The 27,504-nt window shown below is 42.2% G+C and overlaps 1 protein-coding gene across 3 annotated transcripts in view; it reads right to left on the bottom strand.

The window, feature by feature from the left end:
• The window catches only part of LOC122555550 (organic solute transporter subunit alpha-like), a 49,840-nt gene that overhangs the window by 11,446 nt on the left and 10,890 nt on the right, over nt 1-27,504 (bottom strand). For all 3 annotated transcript variants that reach the window (XM_087992398.1, XM_087992399.1, XM_087992400.1), the window contains exons 2-5: nt 17,484-17,638; nt 12,962-13,035; nt 11,442-11,600; nt 5,129-5,240 (exon numbers count right to left, since the gene is read on the bottom strand). In XM_087992398.1, coding sequence (XP_087848524.1) covers nt 5,129-5,240; nt 11,442-11,600; nt 12,962-13,035; nt 17,484-17,638 — 500 coding nt within the window. The remainder of the gene's footprint in view (nt 1-5,128; nt 5,241-11,441; nt 11,601-12,961; nt 13,036-17,483; nt 17,639-27,504) is intronic.

The raw sequence follows: 27,504 nt of genomic DNA, 5'->3' as shown, positions 1-27,504 counted from the left end.
GGGTGGTTTCCTGGGCCCAACCACCTTCAGCTGCTTCATCAATGTCCTTCCCTCCATCATAAAGTCAGAAGTTTTAATCAGTAATCACCAAGAGACCACCTTCATAGATGCCATAATAATACTCAGAACCTGATAAGGTACAAATGCTGGTTTTTAGCTGCTCTTATTTCAGGATAGATATTGCTTCATGGTTTATTTATTTGTAACTGACTACTATTGAAGCAAGAACACAATTGAAAGTAAAATAAATCATGATTTTGGAATTAGTAGGAACTACTTTAAACTCAATCTACTTTAGATTCAGGATAACAAAAGTGAAGACCAAAAAACTTTGTATAATGTATAGAGTATATTTCTGTTTATCAAAGTACAGGCTAAGTATGATGAAATAAGTCCATATTCAGCACAGCAGCTGGAGTTAGCACAGTAACCCAAAACCTGAATGTTTATTAATGATGTTCAGTCTATTTGCTTTCCATTCCTAGTGACATGGGTTTGGGGCCATTAGGTTGTGCTATTAAGCAAATTTAAGTATCTGTGGCCTGGACAAACAAATGGAACCCACTCAAACTCAAAGCACCAGTGCATGTTTGAAGGTAAATATATGCTGTTAAACAAAGCTGGGAGGACGTCGCAGTTTTATTAGTTGCAGGTGGTATAATCCCTCAGTTACCCTTTAGATGGTCTCTTGGTTTAATATCTCCTGTAAGTCCACCTGTGTCCATCATAATTAAGTTTAATTTACTACCCAAAATCTAGATGTACAACTGTGCATTCTGGCAGGTTAAAATGGAATAGTGAGCATTCTATCTGAACTACCTGTCACAAACATTAAAGATTTAGTGCATCCTTGCAGAATACGTGAGACAAAGCAAATATATTTAGCTATTTTTAGTTTCTAGCCCTTTCCAGAACATACAAACTGTACTATTTGAATAGTGAACTGAATGTACAGTTGTAGTTTCCTTTCTTGTCAATCTCAAATTGTGATCTGACCAGTTAAAGTTTAATTTTCTAACATTGACTCTGACTAGCCCTTTCAGAGCCTTTGTTGGAACAGACCTTGAAGATGAATCTTGATCTTCTGTTGCTGCCTTCCAACATAGAAACCTCCCAGTTCTTCCACTCGCTTGGGGAAAACCAGTAGCCTTTTTAAGAATTTGCTCATAGAATACGGGCTAGGCCATTTATTACACATTACAAATTCCCCGGAGGGTGGCTAAGAGCAACTAGATTGCTGTGGGTCTGGAGTCAGATGTAGGCCATTCAGTGGGAGGATGCCACATTTCCTTCCCACAAGGACATTATTGAACCAGATGTCTTTTTTTCACGACAATCACATGCTCACCATTCGGGAACTTTGTACTGATTCAAATTTAACCATCTGCTATGGTGGGATGTACAGAACATTAGCTTGGCGTTTGGATTACTAGTCAGTGACATTCCACTACATCACTGCCTTCTACAAACAAACTGCCTGCTGTCCTACCAAGTGGACACTCTACCCCCCAATGCTGCGCATGCACTAATTCAGTTGACTTTAGCATCTTGTGTCGAAGCCCAATGAAAAGAGAATGTTTATAGAGTGACATTAGCATAGTGAAACATGTCAAAACACATCACAGAAGCATGATCAAATAAAAGTGGACAGAATGTTTAAGTAACATTTCAAAGGAGGGAAGAGATTTTGGGATGGTGAGGAAGGTTTCGTGTCTCAGTAATGAACAGTGGTGCTCAGAATTGAGGGGAGTGTCAACATAATGGAGGGTGAGAGGAGGTTAGAAACAGTTGGGGGAGGGTAGGAAATCAGGGCCAAGACATTTAACTGATTTGAAAAACTAGGACAAGAATGATAAGACGGGACTCAGTATAGCTCATTGATCTCAAGCATGGAGGCTTGTTGAGAATTGGTCTATGGACAGGAGTGTCTTAGGTCAGATTGTGCAGGTTGAAAATTTGGAAACTGTTCACAAGTGTATTAGAATAACCAAGCATGCTGGGACTACCACCAATGGCAGGATGGAGGCCCCAGTGGATCATGGACCCAGCCCAGGCATTAGCAGGGAGGGTTTGAGGAGCTTGAGAGGGAAGGAGGGGGCAAGGAGGCTGGAGGGTGGATTTTTAAGTTCAAATGAGAGGAAGGAGGTACCATCTTCAAGACGGTCCCGATGTAAAAATGGCACCGTCCCCACCCTCTTCCTGCCCTTTTAAAAACAGGAAAAGAAATGGGCTGCCAATGTCACCTGTTTGTGTCGACTGTATTTTTTACTCAGAGAGTAGTAGGAGTGTGGAATGCACTGCCTGCAACAGTAGCAGACTCGCCAACTTTAAGGACATTTAAATGGTCATTGAATAGACTTATGGATGAGAATGGAAAAGTGTAGGTTAGATGGGCTTCAGATTGGTTTCATAGGGTGGTGCAACATCGAGGACCGATGAGCCTGTACCACACTGTAATGTTCTATGTTCTAAGGGGGGATGTTTGCCGATGATTGCACAATGTTCAGCACCATTCCCAACTCCTCAGATATTGAAACAGTCCGTGTTCAAATGCAGCAAGATCTGGACAATGTTGAGGTTTGGGCTGACAGTAGCAACATTCATCCCACACAAAATGCCAGGCAATGACCAATGAGAGACAATCAAACTAACGTTGCTAGACATTCAATAGTGTTACCATCACTGATTCCCCCAGTAAACAACATCCTGACCAGAAACTCCACTGAATTTGCCGCATGAACAGAGTGATTACAAGAGCAGGTCAGAGGTTAGGGATACTGCAGTAAGTAACTCAACTCCCACCTCTACAAAGCCTGTCCACTATCTGCAAGGTACACATCAGTAGTGTGATGGAATACTCCTCACTTGCCTGGATAGGTGCAGTTTCATCAAAACTTGACAAAGTAGCTCTAGATTGGTACCCCATCAACTCAGAAAAAGTGAGAATGCAGATGCTGGAGAGCTAGAGTTGAAAAGTGTGGCACTGGAAAAGCACAGCAGGTCAGGCAGCATCCAAGGTGCAGGGGAGTCAATGTTTCGGGCATAAGCCCTTCATAAGCTCCCTCCACCATTGACACTCAGTTGCAACAATATTGACTATCCACAAGACGCACTGCAGAAAGTCACCAACAATCCTTAGACAGCATCTTCCAAACCAACAATCACTTTCATCCAGTGGAAAAGAGCAGCAGACACATGGGAACACTAGCACCTGCAAGTTTCCCTCTGAGTCTCTCACAATCCTGACCTCGAAATATGTCACTGTTCATTCACCATCACTGGGTCAAAATCCTGGAATTCCCTCTCTCAGGATATTGTGGGTCAACCTACAATGGATTGCAATGGTTCAAGAAGGCATCTCAACACCACCTTCACTAACTTGATCAAACTTTTCGAGGAGGTGACAAAGGTGATCGACAAGGGTACAGCAGTGGATGTTATCTACAGAGATTTTAGTAAGGTTTCAGTCAAGGTCCCTCGGAGAAGACAGAGGGTGTTAGTAGATAGAAAGTATTCATCCTGGAGCTCGGTGACCAGTGGTGTTCTGCAGGGATCAGTTTTGGGACTTCTGCTCTTTGTGATTTTTATAAGTGACTTGGATAAGGAAGTGGAAGGGTGGGTTAGTAAGTTTGCTGATGACACGAAGGTTGGTGGAGTTGTGGATAGTGTGGAGGACTGTTGTAGATTGCAACAGGACATTGACAGGATGCAGAGCTGGGCTGAGAAGTGGCAGATGGAGTTCAACCTGGAAAAGTGTGAAGTGATTCATTTTAGAAGGATAAATTTGAATGCAGAATACAGGGTTAAAGACAGGATTCTTGGCAGTATGGGGTCCACATCCATAAATCCCTCAAAGCTGTCACCCAAGTTGACAGGGTTGTTAAGAAGGAATATGGTGCATTGGTTTTCATTAGCTGAGCGATTGAGTGTAACAGCCGCGAGGTTATGCTGTAGCTCTATAAAGTCCTGGGTAGACCACACTTGTGTTCAGTTCTGGTCGCTTCATTATAGAAAGGATGTGGAAGCTTTAGAGAGAGTGCAGAGGAGTTTTACCAGGATGTTGCCTGGACTGGAGGGCATGTTTTATGAAGAAAGGTTAAGGGAGCTAGGGCTTTCCTCATTGGAGCGAAGAGGGATGAGAGGTGACTTGAAAGAAGTGTACAAGATGATGAGAGGCAGAGATAGAGTTGGTAGCCAGAGACTTTTTCCAATGGTGGAAATGGCTATCATGAGGGGGCACAATTTTAAGGTGACTGAAGGAAGGTTTAGAGGAGATTTCAGAGGTAGGTTCTTTACACAGAGAGTGGTGGGTGTGTGGAATACACTGCCAGTGGTGGTAGTAGAGTCAGATACATTAGGAACATTTAAGTGACTCTTGGATAAGCACATGGAAGATAGTGCAATGAAAGGTGTGTATGTTAGTCTTATCTTAGAGTAGGATAAAAGGTCATCATAACATTGAAGGCTGAAGGTCCTGTACTGTGCTGTATTGTTCTATGTTCCGTGGTGTCATGTTCGGCACAACATCCTGTGCTGTACAGTTCTATGTTCTATGTTCTCAAGGGCACCTAGGGATGTGCAATAAATGCTGGCCAGCCATCAACACACACGTCCCACAAGTGAATTTTTTAAAAAAATTAAATGTGAAATGGAAAAGTTCAATCAGCCTGTTATGGTTATAGTGGTGGCTGAGCTACACTTGATATTGCTATTTTGGTGTTACAGTGGTAATTTGTAATTGATCAAATATGGACAACAGCTTTGAAACATACTGCTAATATTTGGCTAACAATGTATGGTGAGACATAATGAAATGGAGATCTATTTAGAGGTCTAAGTATTCTTTCAGCACAATTCTTTTTTCGGAACATTCTCTACAACCAATGTCCATCTTCCCTGAACATTATACTGCAGAGATATTGAAAAATGATGATGCATATTTTTAAAAGCATATTGCAGCCTTGATTAACAATTGTCAGCTTTATAAAAGGTACTGCTCAATTAACAGCTCAGAAGATGGCAATGTGTCAATGGCCATCTGTAAATAAAATTTGTCAATTAATCACCAACATTTTTATTCATCCTTTTCATCTATTAGCATGTAAATCAATAGGGAAAAAGAACATACGTCATCTGGGATGAATGTTCCATTAACCCAAAGGACTAATGTGAAGATCATTAGGACTGGCCGTAAGAAAGCAAGCTGAAATGTTCCCAATTTCAGCAAGAACATCAAGCGCCTGAAAGGAAATTTAAAAACATGAATATATGTAAACAACAGCTTTAGATGGATATGTAAGTCATCAGATCCGTCTCCCATTTACACTTAACATTGTAATCCAACAAGTGACTTATCTCAAACCACTTCATGGAGCACCTTGTGTAATATTTCCTGAAGGAAAATAAAGACTTGAATTTATGTAGCATCTTTCATGACTTTGGAAAGTCTCAAAGTATTTACAATTAAGCACTTTCAAAAAGTGTAGTCACAGTTGGAATGTAGGAAATGCTGCCAACAATTTGTGCACATCAAACTCCGATAAACCGGAATCAACAATAACCAGAATTTTCTTTGTATGGATATTGATTGGGGAACAAATATTGGGCAAAATCCACACGGTGCCCACTGGCCATGGAAATAAGTTCCTCCCTATATTTGTTTCAATCAACTTGTTAGGGCATGTTCTGCCACCTCTTGGAGGCTGGCAGGACTAAAGCCCAGACCTTCTGGCCTAGATGTATGGATACTATCACTGTGCCACAAAACCTTTGTGCTCTTTTGAAATTAAATAAATTGTAGTTTCTTATTACAAATGCTCAAGGTGTTTGATTAAATAATGCGCTTCACTCATTAATCATAATACAATTAATACACTATCAAGATCAGTTATATTAGTTGGCTAGATGACTAGAGTGATGCACAGAATAATGCCAACACTGTGGGTTCTGTCCCTGCACTGTTTGTGGTACCTCATTCTACCCCAGGCTTGTGGACGTGTTACCTTTGAGCAACCTCATATAATAATTGTCTCTTTTTCCCTAATGAAAAGAACTGCCTATGATCCTTTTGTGGACTATGGCACCTTATATTACATTAGAAATATTCTTACTTTGAAATGATGGCATGCTAACCCGTATACTTCTAACCATCTTACAGAGCCAATGAACATTACAGGATTAGAATCAATTGGTTTTCTGTTAGGAACCAAACAAACATCACTCAACAATGATAAGGAGCTCACTATATGGATACTGTGTTAGAAAAGTCATCCTTGCAGCTTTGTCACATTATGTTATTGTGCATCAGAGACTTCCTAATATGAAATTTTGGACAGGATTTTGTGGGCTACATGAAGAATGATGGGAAGACATTTAAGGGCCACTTCCCAACACCATTAATAAGTTATCTGGTCACTATCCTGTGGGCTAAGGTGATGGGGGTCCACCTAATTGGGCACCACAAAGAATTGGGAGAAAGTAAGGACTGCAGGTGCCGGACATCAGAGTCAAAAGTGTGGCACTGGAGAAGCACAGCAGGTCAGACAGCATCCAAGGAGCAGGAGAATCGATGTTTCTGGCATAAGCCCTTCATCAGGAATGAGGCTTATGGTCCAGGGAGCTGACAGATAAATGGGAGGTGGGGGGGAGGTGGGGGGGGGGGGGGGGGGCTGGGGATGCAATAGGTAGATGAAAATTGGGCAAGGTCATAGGTTGAAGAGGAGGGTGGAGCAGATAGATGGGAAAACAATGGATAGGTCAAGAAGGTGGTGCTGAATTGGAGGTTTGGGACTGGGATAGGTAGGGGGGAAATGAGGGAACTGGTGAAATCCACAGTAATCCCATGAGGTTGTAAGGTCCAAAGGTGGAAGATGAGGCATTCCTCCTCCTGCCCTCTGGTGGTTAGGATTCAGCAATGGAGGAGACACAGGACCTGTATATCCTTGGTGGAGTGGGAGGGGGAGTTGAAGTGTTCAGCCACGGGGTGGTGGGGTTGGTTGGTGCGGGCATCCCAGAGATGGTTCTCTGAAATGATCCGTTAGTTGACGTCCTGTCTCCCTATGTAGAGAAGACCACATCAGGTGCAATGGATACAGTAGATGACATTTAGGTAGGTACAGGTAAATTTCTGTTGGATGTGGAAGGATCCTTTGGGGCCTTGGACAGAAGTGAGTGGAGTGGTGTGGGCGCAGGTTTTGCACTTCCTGCAGTGGCAGGGGAAAGTGCCGGGAGTTGGGTGAGGGCTGGTGTGGGGGGCATAGATCTGACAAGGGAGTTGCGGAGGGAATGGTTTCTCTGGAACTATAATAGGGATGGGAAGGGAAATATATCCTAAGTGGTGGGATCTGTTTTGTAGGTGGTAGAAGTGGTGGAGGATGAAGCGATGTGTACGAAGGTTGGTGGGGTGGAAGGTGAGGACCGGGGGGTTCTAGCTTTGGGAGGGGTATTGTTCAAGGGTGGTAGTGTGGGAAGTGGAGGATATGTGCTGGAGAGCATTGTCAACAATGTGGGAGTGGAAATTGCGGTCTTTCAAGAAGGAGGCTACCTGGGATTTTCTAATGGTGGAATTGGTCATCCTAGGAACAGATGTGGCAGAAGCAGAGGAATTGGGAATAAGGGATAGTGTTTTTACAGGAGACAGGGTGGGAAGAGGTGTAGTCCAAGTATCTGTGGGAGTTCGTGGGTTTGTAGTAGATGTCCGGAGTTAATCGGCTGCCAGAAATGGAGATGGAATTCCTTATTCCCAATTTCTCTGCCTCTGCCGCATCTGTTCCCTGAGTGACCAATTCCATCATAGAAAATCCAAGATGGCCTCCAAAGACCACAATTTCCCCCCCGAGGTGTTCAACGATGCCCTCTATCGCACCTCCTCCACTTCCCAGGCCTCTTCCCTTGAACTCCACCCCTCTCAATACAACAAGGACAGAACCCCCCAAACCTCACCTTCCGCCCCACCAACTTCCACATACATTGTATCATCCTCCGTCACTTCCGCCACCTACAAATAGACTGCACCACCGGAGACATGTTTCCCTCCCCACCCCTATCAGCATTCCAGAGACACCATTCCCTTCACAACTCCCTTGTCAGGTCTACGCGCCCCCACCAGCCCTCACCCCACTCCTGGCACCTTCCACTGCTACGCAAGAAGTGCAAAACCTGTACCCACACCTCCTCCCTCACCTTTGTCCAAGGTCCCAAAGAATCCTCCAATAAAAATTTATCAGTACTTCCATTAATGTCATCTACTGTATCCGTTGCACCCGATGTGGTCTTCTCTGCATCAGGGAGACAGGACACCTTCTTGTGGATCATTTCAGAGAATATCTCTGGGACGCCTGCACCAACCAACCCCACCTCCCCATGGCTGAACACTTCAACACTCCCTCCCACTCCACCAAAGATATGCAGGTCCTGGGCCTCCTCCATTGCCAAATCCTAACCACTCAATGCCAGGCAGAGGAACTCCTCATCTTCTGCCTTGGGACCCTGTAACCACATGGGATCAATGTGATTTCACCAGTTTCCTCATTCCGCCCCTACCTTATCCCACTCCCAAGCCTCCAACTCAGCACCACCCTCTTGACCTGTCCATTGTTTTTCCCATCTGTCTGCTCCACCCTCCTCTCTGACCTATCACCTTCTCTCCCACATTCATCTACCTATTGCATTCTCAGCTACATGCCCCCAGCCCCACCCCCCACTCCCATTTATCTCTCAGCCCCCAGATCGCAAGCCTCATTCCTGATGAAGGGCATACGCCCAAAACGTTGATTCTCTTGCTTCTCGGATCCAGCCTGACCTGCTGTGCTTTTCCAGCACCACAGTCTCGACCACAAAGAATTGCTCTACTTCTTCAGTGAGAGAGGGTATTTCTGCTGAAAGAAGTCCTTTCTAATCTCAAAAGTGACTCTCTGCCCCCAGCTAGGCAAACCTAACCTGACTCAAATTGAATTCCTTCCTGATGCCTGGCCTGGGTTTGCTGCTCTTCCAACAGAAGCCACTGCTCACAGTGCTGCCACCTATCTGATAGGCTGGGAAATCCCTCCTTAAAGGGGCAGAAGTCCTGACTGTAAATTAACAGCCTGATGAATGGAAATTACAGTTGGGGCTTCCATATCTTGCCTCGGTGAGGTTGCTCTCAGCTGTCCAGCCACTGAGCCACTGTCCAATAACGTTCCAGCCATTACTTTTGTTATGAGAAGAGCCTGTCCAAATCAGGAACTGAATTTACTCAGTGTCTGATTAGAATTAGAATCCCTACTATGGGGAAACATGCCCTTCAGCCCAAAAGATCCACACTGACCCACTGAAGAGTAACCCACCCAGATCCATTCCCTTACCTTATATTCACCTCTGACTAATTACCTACACCATGGGCAATTTAGTATGGCCAATTCACCTAGCCTGCACATCTTTGGATTGTGGGAGGAAACTGGAGTACATAGAAGAAACCCACACAGATACAGGGAGAATGTGTAAACCTCACACAGACAGTCACCCGAGGCTGGAGTCGAACCTGATTGGGCTGGGAAAGAAAACGTAGGAAGATTTTGACTTGATTATGGATCAGTGATCTCTTCTGGAATGTTCATTGTGAGAGACTATCTGGCGAAAATATGATTGGGATTTTATGTGATGCTTTCCTTTGATGAATACTCACCATTTACAATTACATGTGAAATATGATCACTTTGGTAAGATGTCAAAGATTTTCGTGGACAATGAAGGTTATCTCAGAGTACATTGATCAGATGGGCCAATGGGCTAAGGAGTAGCTGATGAAGTTTAATTTAGATAATTGTGAGGTGCTGCAGGACTTATACACTTAGTGGTAAGGTTCTGGGGAATTTTGCCAAACAAAAAGACCTAGAGATGTAGGTTCATAGTTCCTTGGAAGTGGAGTCACTGGTGGGTAGGATAGTGAAGAAGGCATTTTGTACACTAGCCTTCATTGATCAGTGCATTGACTATAGGTGTTGGGAGATTGCAGCTGTACAGGACAATGGTTAGACCATTTGTGGAATATTGCATCAACTCTGGTCTCCCTGCTGTAGGAAAGCTGTTGCTAAACTTGAAAGGGTTCAGAAAGGATTTATAAGGATGTTGATGGGATTGGAGGGTTTGAGCTATAGGGAGAGGCTGAATAGGTTGGGGCTTTTTTCCTTGGAGTGTCAGAGGCTGAGGGATGACCTTATAAAGAAGTTTATAAAATCACAAATGGCATGGAGAGGGTGAATAGCCATGGCTTTTTTCCCAGGTTAGAGGAGTCCAAAACTAGAGGGCATAGGTTTAAAGTGAGAGGGGAAAGATTTAAAAGGGACCTAAGGGGCAACATTTTCACACAGACGGTGTTGTGTGTATGGAACGAGCTGCCCAAGGTGGACGCAGTTACACTTACAACATTTAAAAGGCATCTGGATGGGTCCTTGCAATAGGAAAGGTTTAGAGGACGATGGGCCAAATGCTGGCAAATGGGATTAGATCAGTTTAGTATTTCTAATTGGCATGGACAAGTTGGATCTGTTTCTGTGCTGTATAACTGTATGGCTCTGTGACTCTATGACTCTCACAGCTGCAAATTAAAATGAACAAATATGTTTTCAAAAATGCATCTGAGAATACAGCTAAAAGAAACATAAAATAGAACTTGGGGTCTGGAAGACCTTTTCAATTTTTGCTCTGTCAACATAAAATATTTCAAGGTCATGTATATTATAGCTGAGAAAAATAGGAAGTATTTCATTTACAAATCCCTAATATGTCTTCATCCCTAATAATACAAGAGTCTCTCACTGCATCAGTGTTATATCCACATTTACAAAAAAGAGAAGAGCAATTTGTAACAGTTTTCCGGTGAAGTTAGGGCAATTGAAAATTTCATAACTAGGATTGATAGATTTTTGTTAGATAAGAATGTTAAAAGAAATGAAATCCACGGGTTGTGGGATGGGAAAGTTGTAAATAAACATGAAATACATATTAATTCTAATCTAATTAAATTGATTGCGGGATTGAGTAGCTTATTCCTGTTTCCATGTTCCATTCCAGACATGGAAATTTATCATTATTTTGTTTTTCTGGCCTACAAGGGTTTGCATTGACATCACATAACCTACTTCACTGAAAACCCTCAGTTAACAAAGAGAACACAATCTCATCCTATCAATGACTCTAGAGGGATACAGGCAGGCAAATGTGACCAGTTTAGTTTGGGAAACTTGGTCAGCATGGACAAGTTGGACCAAAGGGTTGTTTTCATTACTGTATAACTCTATAATTCTATGGAATATCATCCAGACTCCTTGTTAAACTGATCAAGGATTTCACTCAAACCACTTATTAACTTTAACTTCTACAACTCAGAATAAACAACATGTGCCAATTACAGAAATGACAGGTGACAGTTCCACAAACATTTTTGCAAATTATATTTACCTCACCTTGAAGTCTTTGCAGTTGGTAAACATGGACAGCAACAACAGCAGGGTCCTGTACTAAACGTCATTGGTGTATTTTCAAATCTTTTCAAAAAGGCCTCATCTCCACCAAATTCTTCTATCATCATCTCTTGGAACTTGTGAAATGCTATTGCAAAATACCTATAGAAATGATAAAAATGTTCCTAGAAATTCATTCTATTAAATATAGTTCATGCATATGAACTTTGTATTCTTGATAGTTGTTGCTTTATCCTGAATGCTTTAAAATATTTCTCAGCTATCATGGCCATGTATTTACATTATTTCTCTCAGAGTTTCCTGCTGGTCTCCTGCTATGTTTCATGCTGAAAAGTTTTCCAGTTGAAAGAAACTTGGTAACTGCTAATTTAAAAAACAAAATTTTCTCTGTGAAGTTTGTCCCACTGATAAGTTGTTACATTGGATTGTGAATGCTGTGTGAGGTTTCTCTCTTATCATTGCTCTGAGATAAAAATTAGTTACACTCAACCGAGACTACAAAGTTGACTTGTCAAGAAATTTCCGAGTTGCTTTGCCAAAAAATCCCAAATCGGATAAAGTAGGCATAATGGTGCATAGCTACAAAGTAACAGGATATAAATTTTCATCCATAATTACTGAACATTATTAAATTGTCAATCTCATCCATTTTATTTTCAGGATTTGCCATGTAAAATAAATTATTACCATCAGCTTAGAATGGAATTTGGAAAGACATTCATCACCAGTTTACTATTATGCAATTCTTAACCACAACATGTGTCTGCAAGTTAGTTCTCTGTTTACAGGCAGAGAGCCAGGAAGAGAGAACAAATTGATTGAAGTAAGTGCTTTGCCAGGATTTCTAGAAAATAATTCAAATGTTGTCACTTGGGGTTAATACTATGATCATACAAATAAATATGCACGCTTGCTATGGCTCAATAGGATCAGGCCTGCAGTATGGTTATCTCAGCTCCAATTTATATTTCCTGTGATCACAACATTGTGCACTTTGACCAAGGGATAGTTTGTGGGAAATTTCCATTATCATAGCATAAATTCTAACTAGTTTAAAATTCTGAAATCACCCATTACAGATTAAAAATACCTTTAAAGCTACATTCTACCAGTCATGTTTCTAAATGAATCAATTATTCTTAATTACCTCACAGAGAAGAAATTATAGAAAGGGCAGTTGCGTTCATCTGCACTCTTGTTTCATATTAGATGTTGTAAAGGGAGACAGCTGCACTTTCTTTTGTGAGCTCTATCTTCTATAGTTATTATCTTATACTTTAAAACTCTTATCAGAGACAGCACAGTTTATTCCATTCCATCTCCATAAACCATGTAAGCAATTTATTTTTGAACAAAAGAGAGAGAGATTTGATTGAAGGGCTCTTGATTCTTGGTCTAGACAGAACGTAATTTTAAGGCATTTTTACTTTCCAGAATTTAATGAAGACAATTAAAAAGCAATGCATACTTGGTACAATAGAAAACTCAATAGAAATACATACACTACTGTCGTTAAATCTGTGATCATTGATGCCAGAGGAATGAACATCCCGACACAAGATGTAGTTGCCACCACCTGAAATGAAAATATAAACGACCATAAGACATTGGAACAGATGTAGGTGATAGTGATAACTGCAGATGCTATAGATTAAAGTCGAGAATGTGGTGCTGGAAAAGCACAGCAGGCCAGGCAGCATCCGAGGAGCAGGACAGTCAACGTTTTGAGCAAAAGCCCTTCATCAGGAATGAGGCTGTGTGAGCTGAGGGGGTGGTGAGATAAGCGGGGTGGGGTGGGGGGTGTTGCTGGGGTAAGGTAGCTGAGAGTGCGATAAGTAGATGGAGGTGGGGGTAATGGTGATAGGTCAGAGAGGAGGGTGGAGTGGATAAGTGGCAAGGAAAATGGACAGGTAGGACAGGTGATGAGGGTGGTGCCAAGTTGGAAGATTGGATCTGGGATAAGGTGGGGGGAGGAGAATTGAGGAAACTGGTGAAATCTACATTGATGCCATGGGGTTGGAGGGTCCCAAGGCGGAAGATGAGGCATTCTTCCGCCAGGCATCAGGTGGTTAGGGAGTGGCAATGGAGGAGGCCCAGAACTTGCACGTACTTGGCTGAGTGGGAGGGTGAGTTGAAGTGTTCAGCCATGGGGCGTTGGTGTTGGTTGGTGCAGGTGTCCCACAGATGTTCTCTGAAGCACTCTACGAGTAGGCGTCCTGTCTCCACTATGTCAAGGGGACTGCATCAGGAGCAATGGATACAGTAAATGACATGTGTGGATGGTGGAAGATGATGCGATGTACACAGTGATTGGTGGTGTGGAAGGTGAGGACAAGGGGGGGGTGGGGGGTTCAGTCCTTGTTGCAATTGGAGGGGTGGGGTTCAAGGGCAGAGATGTGGGAACTGGATAAGATTTGCTGGAGGGCATCATCAACCACGTGGCAGGGGGAACTGTGGTCTTTAAAGAAAGAGACCATCTGGTGTGTTCTGTGGTGGAACTGGTGCTCCTAGGAGCAGATGCAGAGGAGGCAGAGGAATTGAGAATACGGGATAGCATTTTTACAGGAGGCAGATTGGGAGGAGTTGTAGTACAGGCAGCTGTGTGAGTTGGTGGGTTTGTAGAAGATGTCAGTGTTGAGTTGGTCACTGTTGATGGAGATGGAGAGGTCCAGGAAGGGGAGGGAAATGTCTGAGATGGTCCAGGTGAATTTTAAGTCGGGGTGGAATGTGTTGGTGAAGTTAATGAACTGTTCAACCTCCTTATGGGAGCATGAGGTGGTGACGATGCAATCATCAATGTAGCCGAGGAAGAGGAGGGGAGTAGTGCCGGTACAACTGCGGAAGATGGGCTGTTCCACGTAACGACAAAGAGACAGGCATAGCTGGGGCCCATGCGCATGCCCATGGCTACCCCTTTCATCTGGAGGAAGTGAGAGGATTCAAAAGAGAAACTATTGAGGGTGATGACCAGTCCAGTCAAACGAATGAGAATGTCAGTGGAAGGGTACTGGTGGTGATGTTGGGAGAGGAAAAATTGAGGGCTTGGAGGCCTTGGTCATGGCAGATGGAGGTGTACAGGTACTGGATGTCCATGGTGAAGATGAGGCGTTGGAGGCCAGGAAAATGGATGTCTTGGAGGAGGTGGAGGGTATGGGTCCTGTTCTGAATGTATGTGAGGAGTTCCTGTACAGGGGGATATGACAGCAGCAAGGTATGTGGAGAAGAGTTTGATGGGGCAGGAGCAGACTGAATCGATGGGTCAGATGGGTTAGTCAGACTTGTGGATCTTGCATAGGAGGTAGAACTGGGTGGTGTTGGGTTCCTGAACAATGAGGTTGGAAGCTGTGGGTGGAGATCCCCTGAGGTGATGAAGTTGTGTACGTCTAGGAGATGATAGTTTGGTGATGGGAGGTGAGGTCATGGTCAAGGGGGTGGTAGGAGGAGGTGTCTTCCAGTTGGCATCTGGCTTCAGCGGTGTAGAGGTCAATGCACCAAACTCCCACTGCACCCCCTTTGTCCACTGGTTTGATGGTGAGGCTGGGGTTGGACAGGAGGGAGTGGAAGGCTGTGTGTTGTGATTTTGAGTGGTTGGAGTGGGGGAGGTGGGTGGACAGGTTGAGGCGGTCAGTGTTGCGGTGGAAGTTGGAAATAATAAGGTTGAAAGTGGGTAACAGACTGGTGCAGGTTGTCTGGGGGATGGGGTGTGTTGGAGGCAGGTGAAGGGATCCTCTGAAGGTGGGTGGGAATCTTGATTGAAAAAGGTAAAAACAATGACTGCAGATGTTGGAAACCAGATCCTGGATTAGTGGTGTTGGAAGAGCACAGCAGTTCAGGCAGCGTCCAAGGAGCTTCGAAATCGACGTTTCGGGCAAAAGCCCTTCATCAGGAAGGGCTTTTGCCTGAAACGTCGATTTCGAAGCTCCTTGGATGCTGCCTGAACTGCTGTGCTCTTCCAGCAGCACTAATCCAGGATCTTGATTGAAAAAGTAAGCTTGGAGGCAGAGGCAGTGGAAGAAGTGTTCGACGTCACAATGCGTGCTGAATTTGTTGATCCGGGAGCGGAGGGGGATAAAGGTAAATCCTTTGATGAGGACTGATCATTCGTCCTCACTGAGGGGGAGGTCTTGGGGGATGGTGAAAACTCAGCAGGGCTGGGAGCTTGGACCTGGAGTGGAAGTGGAGCCTGTAACTGGAGTGGAAGTGGAGCCTGTAACTGGAGTGAGCGTGATAGTGGAGGGACCGGGGGTGACATCACTCACAGAAGTGATGCTCACCCGGAGCCGGAGGTGGTGACTGTGGGATCCACGGGGGGGGGGGGGGGGGCATGTCATCAGTGATTCTGTCGGCGGTATTCAGGTGAGTGGCGTCAGTGGGGGTGAAAGTGGCTGAGCATCCACAGTCAATGTAGTAAAGGCAGGGTTGGGTGGAGGCCAGAACAAGGCACTGGAGAGCTGCAGCTGCCTGGTGCTGATGTTGTATTTAATGTTGGGAATCTGCCTATCCAGTTTTTGGGGAGTGAAAGGAGAATAAAATGTGGCTTATAAATTAGGTGAGTTAGGTTAATAACGAGTTGCAAGTGCATGGAAATTAGTTAGTTGCTGCTCAGTAGTGAGAATCTGAACTCACCATTTAAAGTTTAAAGAGAAAATCCGTAATCCCTTTCTCAACTTTTGACATTTCTTTCTTTTTCCCCTTTTCTCGGCATATTTTCCCAATGTTTCACCACAGCCAGAAGACAGAGCTGCACCTTTGGTTCTAATCCAAGAGCTGAAATGTTAACTTTGCTTCTCTCCCCACAAATGCAGTGAGGTCTGCTGAGTATTCCCAGCATTTTCAAAGTATCTATGCATAATTTATTCTTGAATCGTTTTTTGTGGATAGGGATATGGCTAATGATGGGGAAAGCAGATTGATTTTGACTGTTTTATCACATTTTAGATAAGTAGCTCATATACTTACTTTTACTTTAGGGATTTTGCGACCTATCAGATATTTTAAAATTCTTTGTCAGCACCTTCTATTTGCATTTTTAATTAAAATATTATATTGCTCAATCATCAGAGCTTACAACAAGACATCAAGGAATACCAACATATATTTCTCTATTCTTTACTTCACTACAATATTTTGATAAAGTAAGTTAGGAGAAGATGGAGTTTCAGACAATACTGGTATTCCTCAATTTTTGGTTCATTGTTTTCCAAACAGATCTCCAAGTTATGCCAAGTTGCTCATAATTTATGTGAGCAAGTGATTTTTCAATTTGAAATCCTTCGTGGGAAATTCAAGAAATGCAGAAAAATAGAAAAGTGTATTTATTTCCAAGTCAGAATGGTGAGTGGCTTGGAGGGGGAACTTGAAATTCCCGTCTGGTTCCTGTCCTTGTCCTTCTAAATGGAAATCTGTGTGGATTTGGAAAGTGCTGTCTCAGGATCATTTGTCAATTTCTGCAGTCCATCTTGTAGATGTAGATAGTTGCTGCCACTGAGCATCAATGACTGAATATTTGTGGATGTTGTGCTAATCAATCAGGCTGCTTGGTCCTGAATGATTTCTAGTCAATGGTAACCCCCCCAGGATGTTGACAGTGGGGTTTTAGTGATGGTAATGCAATTGAACATTAAAAGGCAAGAATTAGATTCTCGCTTGTTAGAGATGTCATTTACTGACATAAATTTATTTACTACTATCAGCCCAAACTTGGAAATTGTCTAGCTGCAAATGAACATGGACTCCTGTATCTCAGGAGTAGTGAATGGTGCTGAACATCATGCAGTTGTCAGTGAACATCCCCATACCCTGACCTTCTAATAGAGAAAAGGTAATTGATAAAGCACTTAAAGCACAAGGATACTATCTCGCAGAGGTGTCCTGGAGCTGAGATGACTACCTTTCAAAAACACAACCATCTTCCTATGTGCCAGGTATGACTCCAATCATCAGAATTTTGTCTTTAAAATCAGTCACTCTTCAAAAGCAAGGAATGTATGAATTTTTCAATTAGATGTTTGAAAGTGTACTCACAGATGAAACTCCACTGACCCACATTATAGTTGTTCTCCGGTTTGTGGCAGGAACGTTTCTTAACAGGTAGATAACTTCCTCAAAATACACAAGATTTGCAACTAAAGTCATTAGAGTGAGTACACTATACAGAATGATAGAAGACACACTCAAATCTGTGGAAAGAAACAAAACCATTATGGAAATGAACTGTTTTCATTACCACCTTGATAACATTTTTCTAAATATATTAGTAATATATATTATGTATGTGTATATTTGAATAAATTCTTAGTAGTGGGTTAGGAGCTGAACAATTAACTTTAATTGTATAAACAGACTGATGTTTTTAAACTTCCATATTATAACTTTTACACATTACACAAGTGTTTGGAACTGATGTCCTATATACCTAGCATCACAACAACACTGAAACTCATATACCATATTTGTCAATTTCAAATGGTGAATCATATCAAACAGCAGATCTCTTAGGCTATACACATTAAGTGAAGTATGACTACGATCTATCAGCCACTCTTGAAAATCTCACAGTACAGTATTCAATATTAGATGTAATATGCTATTGGACAGCATTTGCTAAATAATCTTGAATGTGTGAGGTATTACATCTACAACCAATTTAGGATTGTCAGTTGGATTCACAGTGTGGTGCACCTGTGTGTGATAGAATCTACATGTAGTAATACAGAGGGCCTGCATTACAGAGAGCTTGGAAGTTAACTGACAGACATCATTAGCTCTCCTTAACAACATCCCTGCCCATGATCATCTGCTTGCCAACAAATCAACCCAACTGTTGCCTCTCAAGCAGTATAAATGGTGTTTTCCCTTTGGCATTTCTTGCAAATTATCCTGATGACTGTAGGACTTGTAATCCTTAGGCCCAGGCCATTGTTCTGGGCAAATGAAGACAGATAATGCGGGAGAAACTCAGTAGGTCTGGCAGTATCAGTGGAGAGAGAAATAGAGTTAATGTTTTGAGTCTACTAAGACTATTTTTCAGCACATTACAGGTATAAAATGGTGAAAAATCAGCCAAGTAACAGTAACAAACAAATGACAAACAAGACAGAGCTGAGAGTCTTGGTAGGTTGTCATCAAAATGAAGAATAAAGATCATGTCATCAAGCTGTTGAATTCAATGTTAAGTTCTAGAGGCTATAAAGTGCTTAAACAGAAAACGGGATGTTGTTCCTCCAATAAGCTTCATTGGAACACTGCAGCAGACCTAAGACAGAAATGTTACCATGACAGCAAGATGGTTTATTGAAATAGTAAGGTATTGTAAGGTCTGGAATTAGAGGTCCTATGGACAAAAGTGGAGATGTATTGCAAAGCAGTCACAGAATCTACATTTGGTCTCGCAATGCAAAAAGAAACTATATTGTGAGCAGTGATTACAGTAGATAATGAAATAGCTCCACAGAGTCACCCTTTATTTACATGTGCATAGTACTTGACACTGGTCCAGCCTCCACACAGCAAGCTGTCAGAATGAACAGAACCTCTGGCACTCCTGTTTATATCTATCAGTCAGGGCTTCCAGATTGGACCAGATAATAGCCACAATCAGGGAATGTATATTTAAGAGGTCCACCTGGCTGATCTCATTACAATCACCACAAATAAGATTGAAAAAGTCCAGGTAAAAAGCTGCTTCACCTGGAAGGGGCCCTGGACAGTATAAAGGGAGGAGGTGGAAGGGCAAGTGTTACACTTTCAGAATGCATGAGAAGGTGAGAAGTGTTAGAAGTGATGGAGCAGTGAATCAATAAATATGAAAGTTGGTAGGATCTAATGGGTATCAGGGGACAGCTTACCTAGAAATGGAAACAGAGAAGTCAAAAGGGAGAGTCAGAGATGGATGAGGTGAAGGTGAGAGAAAGATGGAAATCTGAAACAAAACTGATTAATTTTTCCAATTATAATCAACAGCAGCAAGCACCAATGACATCATTGGTGTATCCGAGAGAGTTATGGACTCAACCCCCTGTCCCAAGTAGGATTGGAACAAGGAATATTCCACATAATCTAACTACAGATAGGCATAGCTGGCACTCCTGCAGATACACATTGACATACCTTTCACTTGGAAAAAGTGAGACAAATTAAAAGAGAAGTTATTCAAAGTGAGAACAAGCTCAGCCAGGAGGAGGGTGGTGGTGGATGGAGGCACTCAGGTTGAAGCAGAGAGGATTCAGACTGTTCATAGGGTAGAATGAATACAATGGTATGAGGTAAGATTAAGGGAAGGAATAGAGTTGGAGGGAAGGGAGAATCTAGAGGGGCATTGGTACCTGTGCGTTTTTGGAGCTTGTGTTCCTTAACACCTGAAAAGGAAAATTTCTTGTTCAAATGTTGATTGAGACAAAAAAAAAGAGAACTGAGAAAGATTTGAGATAGCATGAGGTGGTACTGATGGAGAGAGACATTTAGACTCTGCTTGGGGCAACATGTAGCATTGAGTGTGGATTTTCGGATGCATTGGGAACAGCTTTGAGGGCATGGGTTCAAATCTGACCAAGGCATCTGATGAAATTTGTAGAAATGCTCATCAGCAAATAGTGAAGTTATAAAGTAAATAGAATAGCGGTTCGAGAAGGCAGCTCACCACCATCTTCTCAAGGGTAATTAAGGATGGAAAGTAAACTCTGGCTAGCCAAAGATGTCCACACCTTGTAAAAATTTTAAAAGTGCACTTCCAGCTCAAGAGGAAATATTTGATAAAATACTGACATGTTAAAAATAAGCTTCAGATGGAATACAACCAATCCAACTGTATTCATTTGTAAAAACAAACGTGTATGGTTTTGGCAAACTTGTGGTGTACCACGAGCAGTTGGGGAAAAGGTGTTTGTATATCAAAAACAAATGAGAATAGAATTGCTGGGAAAATTCCTGTGCTTGAAGAAGGATCACTGAGGGAAGAAAAGGTGTTTGGAAAGACTTTTACTGCTGTGGAAAAAAACAAAGATACAGTGTAACTTGTAAACTGGTATGTACATTTCCAAATGAGGATCAATATCCCGTGATTATTGTTCTGTGCTGTTGTGAGTCGTTGAAACCTTAGGGAACCCTGAGGGAAGCAACCGCCTCCCTGCCCTCTCCCACTCCCCCTCCCCCTCTCCCCCCCATCCAAGACTCCAAATTAAATTCCAATTCTTTTAGCCACATACACACTTTAACTCCAGGCTAAGTCATGCTGATTTCTAATTCCTTACATCCACTGTCTTACAGATTTGAATTTCTTATGGTGGCCAACTTAACAATGCTAGTGAGTTTGTTACATAACACTGCTCAGTCTCAACCAAGGTCCAACTAAGGATACTTGTTACCTTCTTTACTCTGAAACTCTCCCCTATCAGCTCTGTAATCAAATATTTCAGAGCTTTTAACAGTAAGATTCTCTGCTGCATTCCTACATGGCTGAATATGCCATGTTAACATCTATAATAGTAAAAATGTTGATGTAATGGGCAAGTTCCATTTTATATACTAGATTAGAGTAGTGCTGGAAAAGCACAGCAGGTCAGGCAACATCCAAGGAGCAGGAAAATTGACATTTCAGGCAAAAGCTTCCTGCTCCTCGGATGCTGCCTGACCTGCTGTGCTTTTCCAGCACCACTCTAATCTAGATTCTGGTTTCCAGCATCTGCAGTCCTTGTTTTTACCTAATCCATTTTCTACACTCCAATTTTACTGAAATGGCTGCTCAATTTGTTTTAACACCACAGCACTGCTATTTGCTTCCAGTATTAGTCAGAGGAAATGTAAAGCAATAGGGTGGGGGAATGGGTGTGGGTGGGTTCTTCAGAGGGTCATGAGGAGTCATTGGGCCAAATGGCCTGTTTCCACATTGTAAGCATTCTATGACAAAAAAAAACTTAATGTTGTTTTCCTGTGCCACGCTATACTGCCCACAGATTCTGATATGGTGCATGTCATTGAGTCCCCCTTGTATGTTGGAAGGCCTCAATGCAGAAAGTCCTAATTTTGCCCAGCCCAACCAGCTGAATTCAGGATGCAGAATCTAGACCACAGTGACAGGGAAAAGAAGGAGAGGTAACCCTTTAATAAAGATGAGAAATGAACAGAGAGAAATGACTTAACTCTGAAAATGAGTAAGATAAATTAGTTTGGGTGGAACTAAATAAATAGCTAGGGACAGAAAGCATTGTTGGCAGTTGTTTATGGGTTCTCTTGCAGTAGTTGTAGTCGAGGGAAAAAAGTTAACCAGGAAACTTTGGATGCAACTTACAACAATAATAAGAGGTATTTAACCTCTACATAGACTGGAGAAACCAAAGTTACAGTAATAGTTTGGAGGATAAGTTCAGGGAACTCATACAAGACAGTTTTCGAGATCAGTATGTCAAAGAATCAAGTAGTTGATCCAGTGGTGTGCAGTGAGAAAGGGATAATTGATAAATTAATGGCAAAGGACATTTAGGAAAAATACCACAATATGATTAAATATTATATTCAGTTCAGACACAATTTAGATATATCCCAAACCTTGGATAGGAGATCAAACCACTTAGCTATGAGGGATGTGTTGGTTTGGATAGATTGGGAAACTGAATTATAAGTTATGATGTAATGGTTAGTATTCAAATAACTTTAAGGTGCAAAGATCCCAGAGATAAATGTGGTCCAACCATTGCCAACAAGAAGATTGGTAAGATTAGCTCAAAGGAAGGATTTATTATATTTGCAAAAAGAGTAGTGCGCTTGAGGGATAAGACAATTTTAGAATTCGGCAAAGGATGATCAAAGCTTATGGAGTCCATTGTGAAGGATGAGATTTCTGAATACTTGGCAATGTGTGGTAAAATAGGGTAAAGACAGCATGGTTTCATCAAGGGGAGGTCATGCCTAACAAATCTGTTAGAATTCTTTGAGGATGTAATGAGCAGGTTAGACCAAGGAGAGACAATGGATGTCAGCTACCTGGACTTCAAGAAGGTCTTTGACAAGGTGTTGCACAGGAAGCTACTCAGTAAGATAAGGGCCAACGTTGTCACAGGCAAGGCGCTAGCATGGATAGAAGCTTGACTATCTGGCAGAAAGCAGAGAGTCGGGATAAAAGGGACCTTCTCAGGATGGCAGCCGGTGACCAGTGGTGTTCTGCAAGGGTCAATGTTGGGATCACAACTTTTCACTTTATACATTAATGATCTAGATGAAGGAACTGAGGGCATTGTGGCTAGGTTTGCAGACGATAAGAAGCTAGGTGAAGGGACAGGTGTATATAGGAGGCAGGGAGGCTGCAGAAGGTTTTGGACAGGTTAGGAGAGTGGGCAAAGAAGTGGTAGATGGAATACAACTTGGGAAAGTATGAGGTCATACACTTTGGTAGGAAAATAGGCACAGACTATTTTCTAAATGGGAGAAAATTCAGAAATCTGAAGTGCATAGAGTCTTGGGAGTTTTCCAGGTTTCTCTTAAGGTAACTTTACAGGTTGAGTTGGTAGTTAGGAAGGCAAATACAATGTTGGCATTTATTTCGAGGACTAAAGTTTAAAAGCAGGGATGTACTTCTAAGGCTTCATAAGGCTCTGGTCAGCCCACATTTTAAGAATTGTGAGCAATTTTGGGCCCCATACCTACGGAAGGATGTACTGATCCTGAAGCTGGTCCAGAGGAGGTTCACAAGAATGATCCCAGGAATGAAAGGCTTAGCATAAGATGAACATTTGAGTTTTCTGGGTCTATACTCAATGGAATTTAGAAGGATGAGGGGGTAATCTAATTGAAACATACAGAATACTGGATGGAGAGGACATTGGGAAGATGTTTCCATTGGCAGGAGAGATGAGAACCTGAGGGCACAAGAGATGAAGAGAAACTTCTTCAGCCAGAGAGTGGTGAATCTATGGAATTCATTACCACAAAAGGCTTTGGAAGCCAGGTCACTGAGTATATTTAAAACTGAGATACATAGGTTCTTGGTTGTCACAGTGATCAGAGGTTATGGAGAGAAAATGGGGAAATGGGGTTGAGGAATGGGGCTGGACTAGTAAGAGAAATAAAATAATTTGCAAGTGCTTCTATAAATAATGACTAGGCAGAGATTAGTGAAAGCAAATGTTATGATGCGTTTTGGCTGTAGAATGTATGTGTTTCTGGATGCTGGTGTTATTTAAGACAAACATTTCTCAAGTAAATGTCTGCGGTTTAAGAAGCTTCAGCACAGAGTCATTGAGCCAGAGGTTCAGCTACAGATACCACAATGCCAGAAGAGCAACTAAAGTGAGGATTGGTCCTCTGAGAGACTGTCTGGAAATTAATAATGGAAAATAAAGGAAATAGTGGATAAACTATTTGCATCTGTGTTCAGTCCAGAAGACATAAATAATAGAAATACAGTAGAAATAACTGTAATCGGGTGGCACGGTGGCTCAGTGGTTAGCATTGCAGCCTCACAGCACCAGGATCTCAGGTGCGGTCCCACCCTCGGGTGACTGTCTGTGTGGAGTTTGCACATTCTCCCCGTGTCTGCGTGGGTTTCCTCCAGGTGTTCCAGTTTCCTCCCACAGTCCAAAGATGTGCAAGTTAGGTGAATTGGCCATGCTAAATTGCCCATTGTGTTAGGTGCATTAGTCAAGGGGAAATGGGTCTGGGTGGGTTGCTCTTCGGAGGGTCGGTGTGGACTGGTTGGGCCGAAGGGCCTGTTTCCACACTGTAGGGAATCTAATCTAATAAAAAAAAGGTGAAAGGGATGGAGAACTTAAAACAATTAAAATCAACACAGGAAAGGTATTGAGAAAGGTCTACATCCCAAGGTACTGAAGGAGGTGGCTCAAGAAATCGTGGATGCGTTGGTGATTATTTTCCAGAGTTCGATAGATTCAGGATCAGTTCCTATGGATTGGAGGGTGGCTAATGTTGTACCACTTTTTAAGAAAGGTGGGAGAGAGAAAGCAGGAAATTATAGACCAGTTAGTCTGACCTCAGTGGTGGTAAAGATGCTAGAGTCTATTATAAAGGATGAAATTACGACACATCTGGATAGTAGTAATAGGATAGGTCAGAGTCAGCATGGATTTATGAAGGGGAAATCAGGCTTGACTAATCTTCTGGAATTTTTTGAGGATGCAACTCTGAAGATGCATGAGGGAGATCCAGTAGATGTAGTGTACCTGGACTTTCAGAAAGCTTTTGATAAAGTCCCACATAGGAGGTTAGTGAGCAAAATTAGGGCGCATGGTGTTGGGGACAAAGTACTAGCTTGGATTGAAAGTTGGTTGGCTGACAGGAAACAAAGAGTAGTGATAAACGGCTCCATTTCGGAATGGCAGGCAGTGACCAGTGGGGTACCGCAGGGATCGGTGCTGAGACCGCAGCTTTTTACAATATATATTAATGATATAGAAGATGGTATTAGTAATAACATTAGTAAATTTGCTGATGATACTAAGCTGGGTGGCAGGGTGAAATGTGAGTAGGATGTTAAGAGATTACAGGGTGATCTGGACAGGTTAGGTGAGTGGTCAGATGCATGGCAGATGCAGTTTAATGTGGATAAATGTGTGGTTATCCACTTTGGTGGCAAGAACAGGAAGGCAGATTACTACCTAAATGGAATCAATTTAAGTAAAGGGACAGTACAAAGAGATCTAGGTGTTCTTGTACACCAGTCAATGAAGGTAAGCATGCAGGTACAGCAGGTAGTGAAGAAGGCTAATAGCATGCTGGCCTTCATAACAAGAGGGATTGAGTATAGAAGAAAAGAGGTTCTTCTGCAGCTGTACAAGGGCCTGGTGAGACCACACCTGAAGTATTGTGTGCAGTTCTGGTCTCCAAATTTGAGGAAAGACATTCTGGCTGTTGAGGGAGTGCAGTGTAGGTTCACGAGCTCAATTCCTGGAATGGCGGGACTAACTTACGCTGAAAGACTGGAGCGACTGGGCTTGTATACCCTTGAGTTTAGAAGACTGAGAGGGGATCTGATTGAGTCATATAAGATTCTTAAAGGATTGAACACTCTGGAGGCAGGAAACATGTTTCCGCTGATGGGTGAGTGCCGAACCAGAGGACACAGCTTAAAAATATGGGGTAGACCATTTAAGACAGAGATGAGGAGAAACTTCTTCACCCAGAGAGTGGTGGCTGTGTGGAATGCTCTGCCCCAGAGAGCAGTGGAGGCCCAGTCTCTGGATTCATTTAAGAGTTGGATAGAGCTCTCAAGGATAGTGGAATCAAGGGTTATGGAGATAAGGCAGGAACAGGATACTGATTAAGGATGATCAGCCATGATCATATTGAATGGTGGTGCAGGCTCGAAGAGCAGAATGGCCTATTCCTGCACTATTGTCCATTGTCTATTGAGAAAATTATTGGAACCAAAGGCTGTCAGGGAAGATGGAGGCATCATGGTAATGTCATTATTAGTAATCCAGAAGTTCAAGCTATAGGGCTAGAGATTCAAATCCTACCATGGCAGCTGATGAAATTTAATTGGTTAAAACTGGAATATAAAGTTTGTGTCAATAATGGCTACCAGGACAATTGTTATTGATCCCTATAAAACAAATTCATTTGGTTCACTAGTATCCTCTTAGGAAGGATATCTGGTCCAAAATTGACTCCATATCCACACCTATATGATTGACACTTAAACTAGCCACTAAAAGATACAGCATGGTACTCAGTTCAAAGGAAAATAGGGCTGGGCAACACATATTGGCTTGACCAGGAGCACCCCACATCCCAAAAAGAATTTAAAAAAACATTCCAGGTCCTCATGCAGTTTCTCCTAGAATCTTAAAAGATATGGCTGTTGAAGTAGTCAATACATTGGTTTTAAACTTCCTCAATTCTGGAAAAAGATTGGAAAACACAAATCCACTGTACTAGAAAAAGGGAGCGACAGAAAGCAGGAAAGGTACAAATTGATTAACCAAGATCCATCAAATTCAAAATGTTGGAATCTGTTATTAAGGACGGCACTGCGAAAATCAAAGTGCAATCAGGCACGGTTAACATGGGTTGTGAGATGGCAATTGTGTTTGACTTTGTTTTTTAAAATTCTTTGTGGTAGAAGCAAGAAAAGTGAATAAACAGGATCTGTAGATCTAGTATAGAGTATTTGGATTTTCATAAGACATGTGATAAGTTGGTGAATCAGAAAATACTACATAAGATAAGAGCTCACATTTGAGAGTAGTATGGATAGACAATTGAAAATGGAGAGTACGTAATATTGACAGTGTTGGTCTCCTTATTAATCTGCATTAGAAACTGTTCAGAGAATATGCACTTGATGAATTCCTGAAATGAAGAGACTTATCTTGTGATGAAAAGTTGGATAGTTTCAGCATATTTGCAGTTTTGAAGAATGGGAGATGATCTTATTGAAACATGCAAGATCCTAAGGGATGTTGACTGGGTACATGCTGAAGTAACGTATCTCTTTGTAGGACGGTCTCAAACTAGGGGACACAGTTTTTTAAAAAAAGAGACCTCAATTTCAGACAGAGATGAACAGAAGCATTTATTTTGTCAGAATATCTTCAGTTAGTGAAATTCTCTTCTCCAGAAAGTGGTGGAGGCAGGGTCATTGAATATTTTAAAAGCTGGAGTGTACAGATTCTTAACTAAAAGGGAATCAAGGGACCTAGACAGTAAACAGGAAAGTAAAAGACACATTCAGATGGGCCATGATCTTGTCAAATGGTGGAGCAAGCTCACCGCACTGAACAACTACATCTGCCCTAAATTTGCAAGTATGTTTGCCATCATGAGGGGCAGAGGTAAATTATAATGGAGATAAGCAACTGGGAAATGGCAGAGATATTAAATAAATAATTCATACTTGTTTTCCCCATAGAAGACACAAAAAATCCAGAAACAATGGTGAACTAAACATCTAGTGAAAATGACAATTTAAAAATCGATCAACAAAATATTAACAGAGAAAATGAATGGAATTATTAGCAACAAATCCACTGTACCCAATAATCAGAATTTTAAGGTAATAAAACAGGTAGCTTTAGAGATAATAGCTAGATGGGGT

The sequence above is a fragment of the Chiloscyllium plagiosum genome, unplaced genomic scaffold, assembly GCF_037043375.1.
Source record: "Chiloscyllium plagiosum isolate Xiang-an unplaced genomic scaffold, Cpla_swu_hap1 HiC_scaffold_12, whole genome shotgun sequence".
In the NCBI taxonomy this organism is placed as follows: Eukaryota; Metazoa; Chordata; class Chondrichthyes; order Orectolobiformes; family Hemiscylliidae; genus Chiloscyllium; species Chiloscyllium plagiosum.
This window is presented reverse-complemented; position numbering and strand designations above follow the sequence as displayed.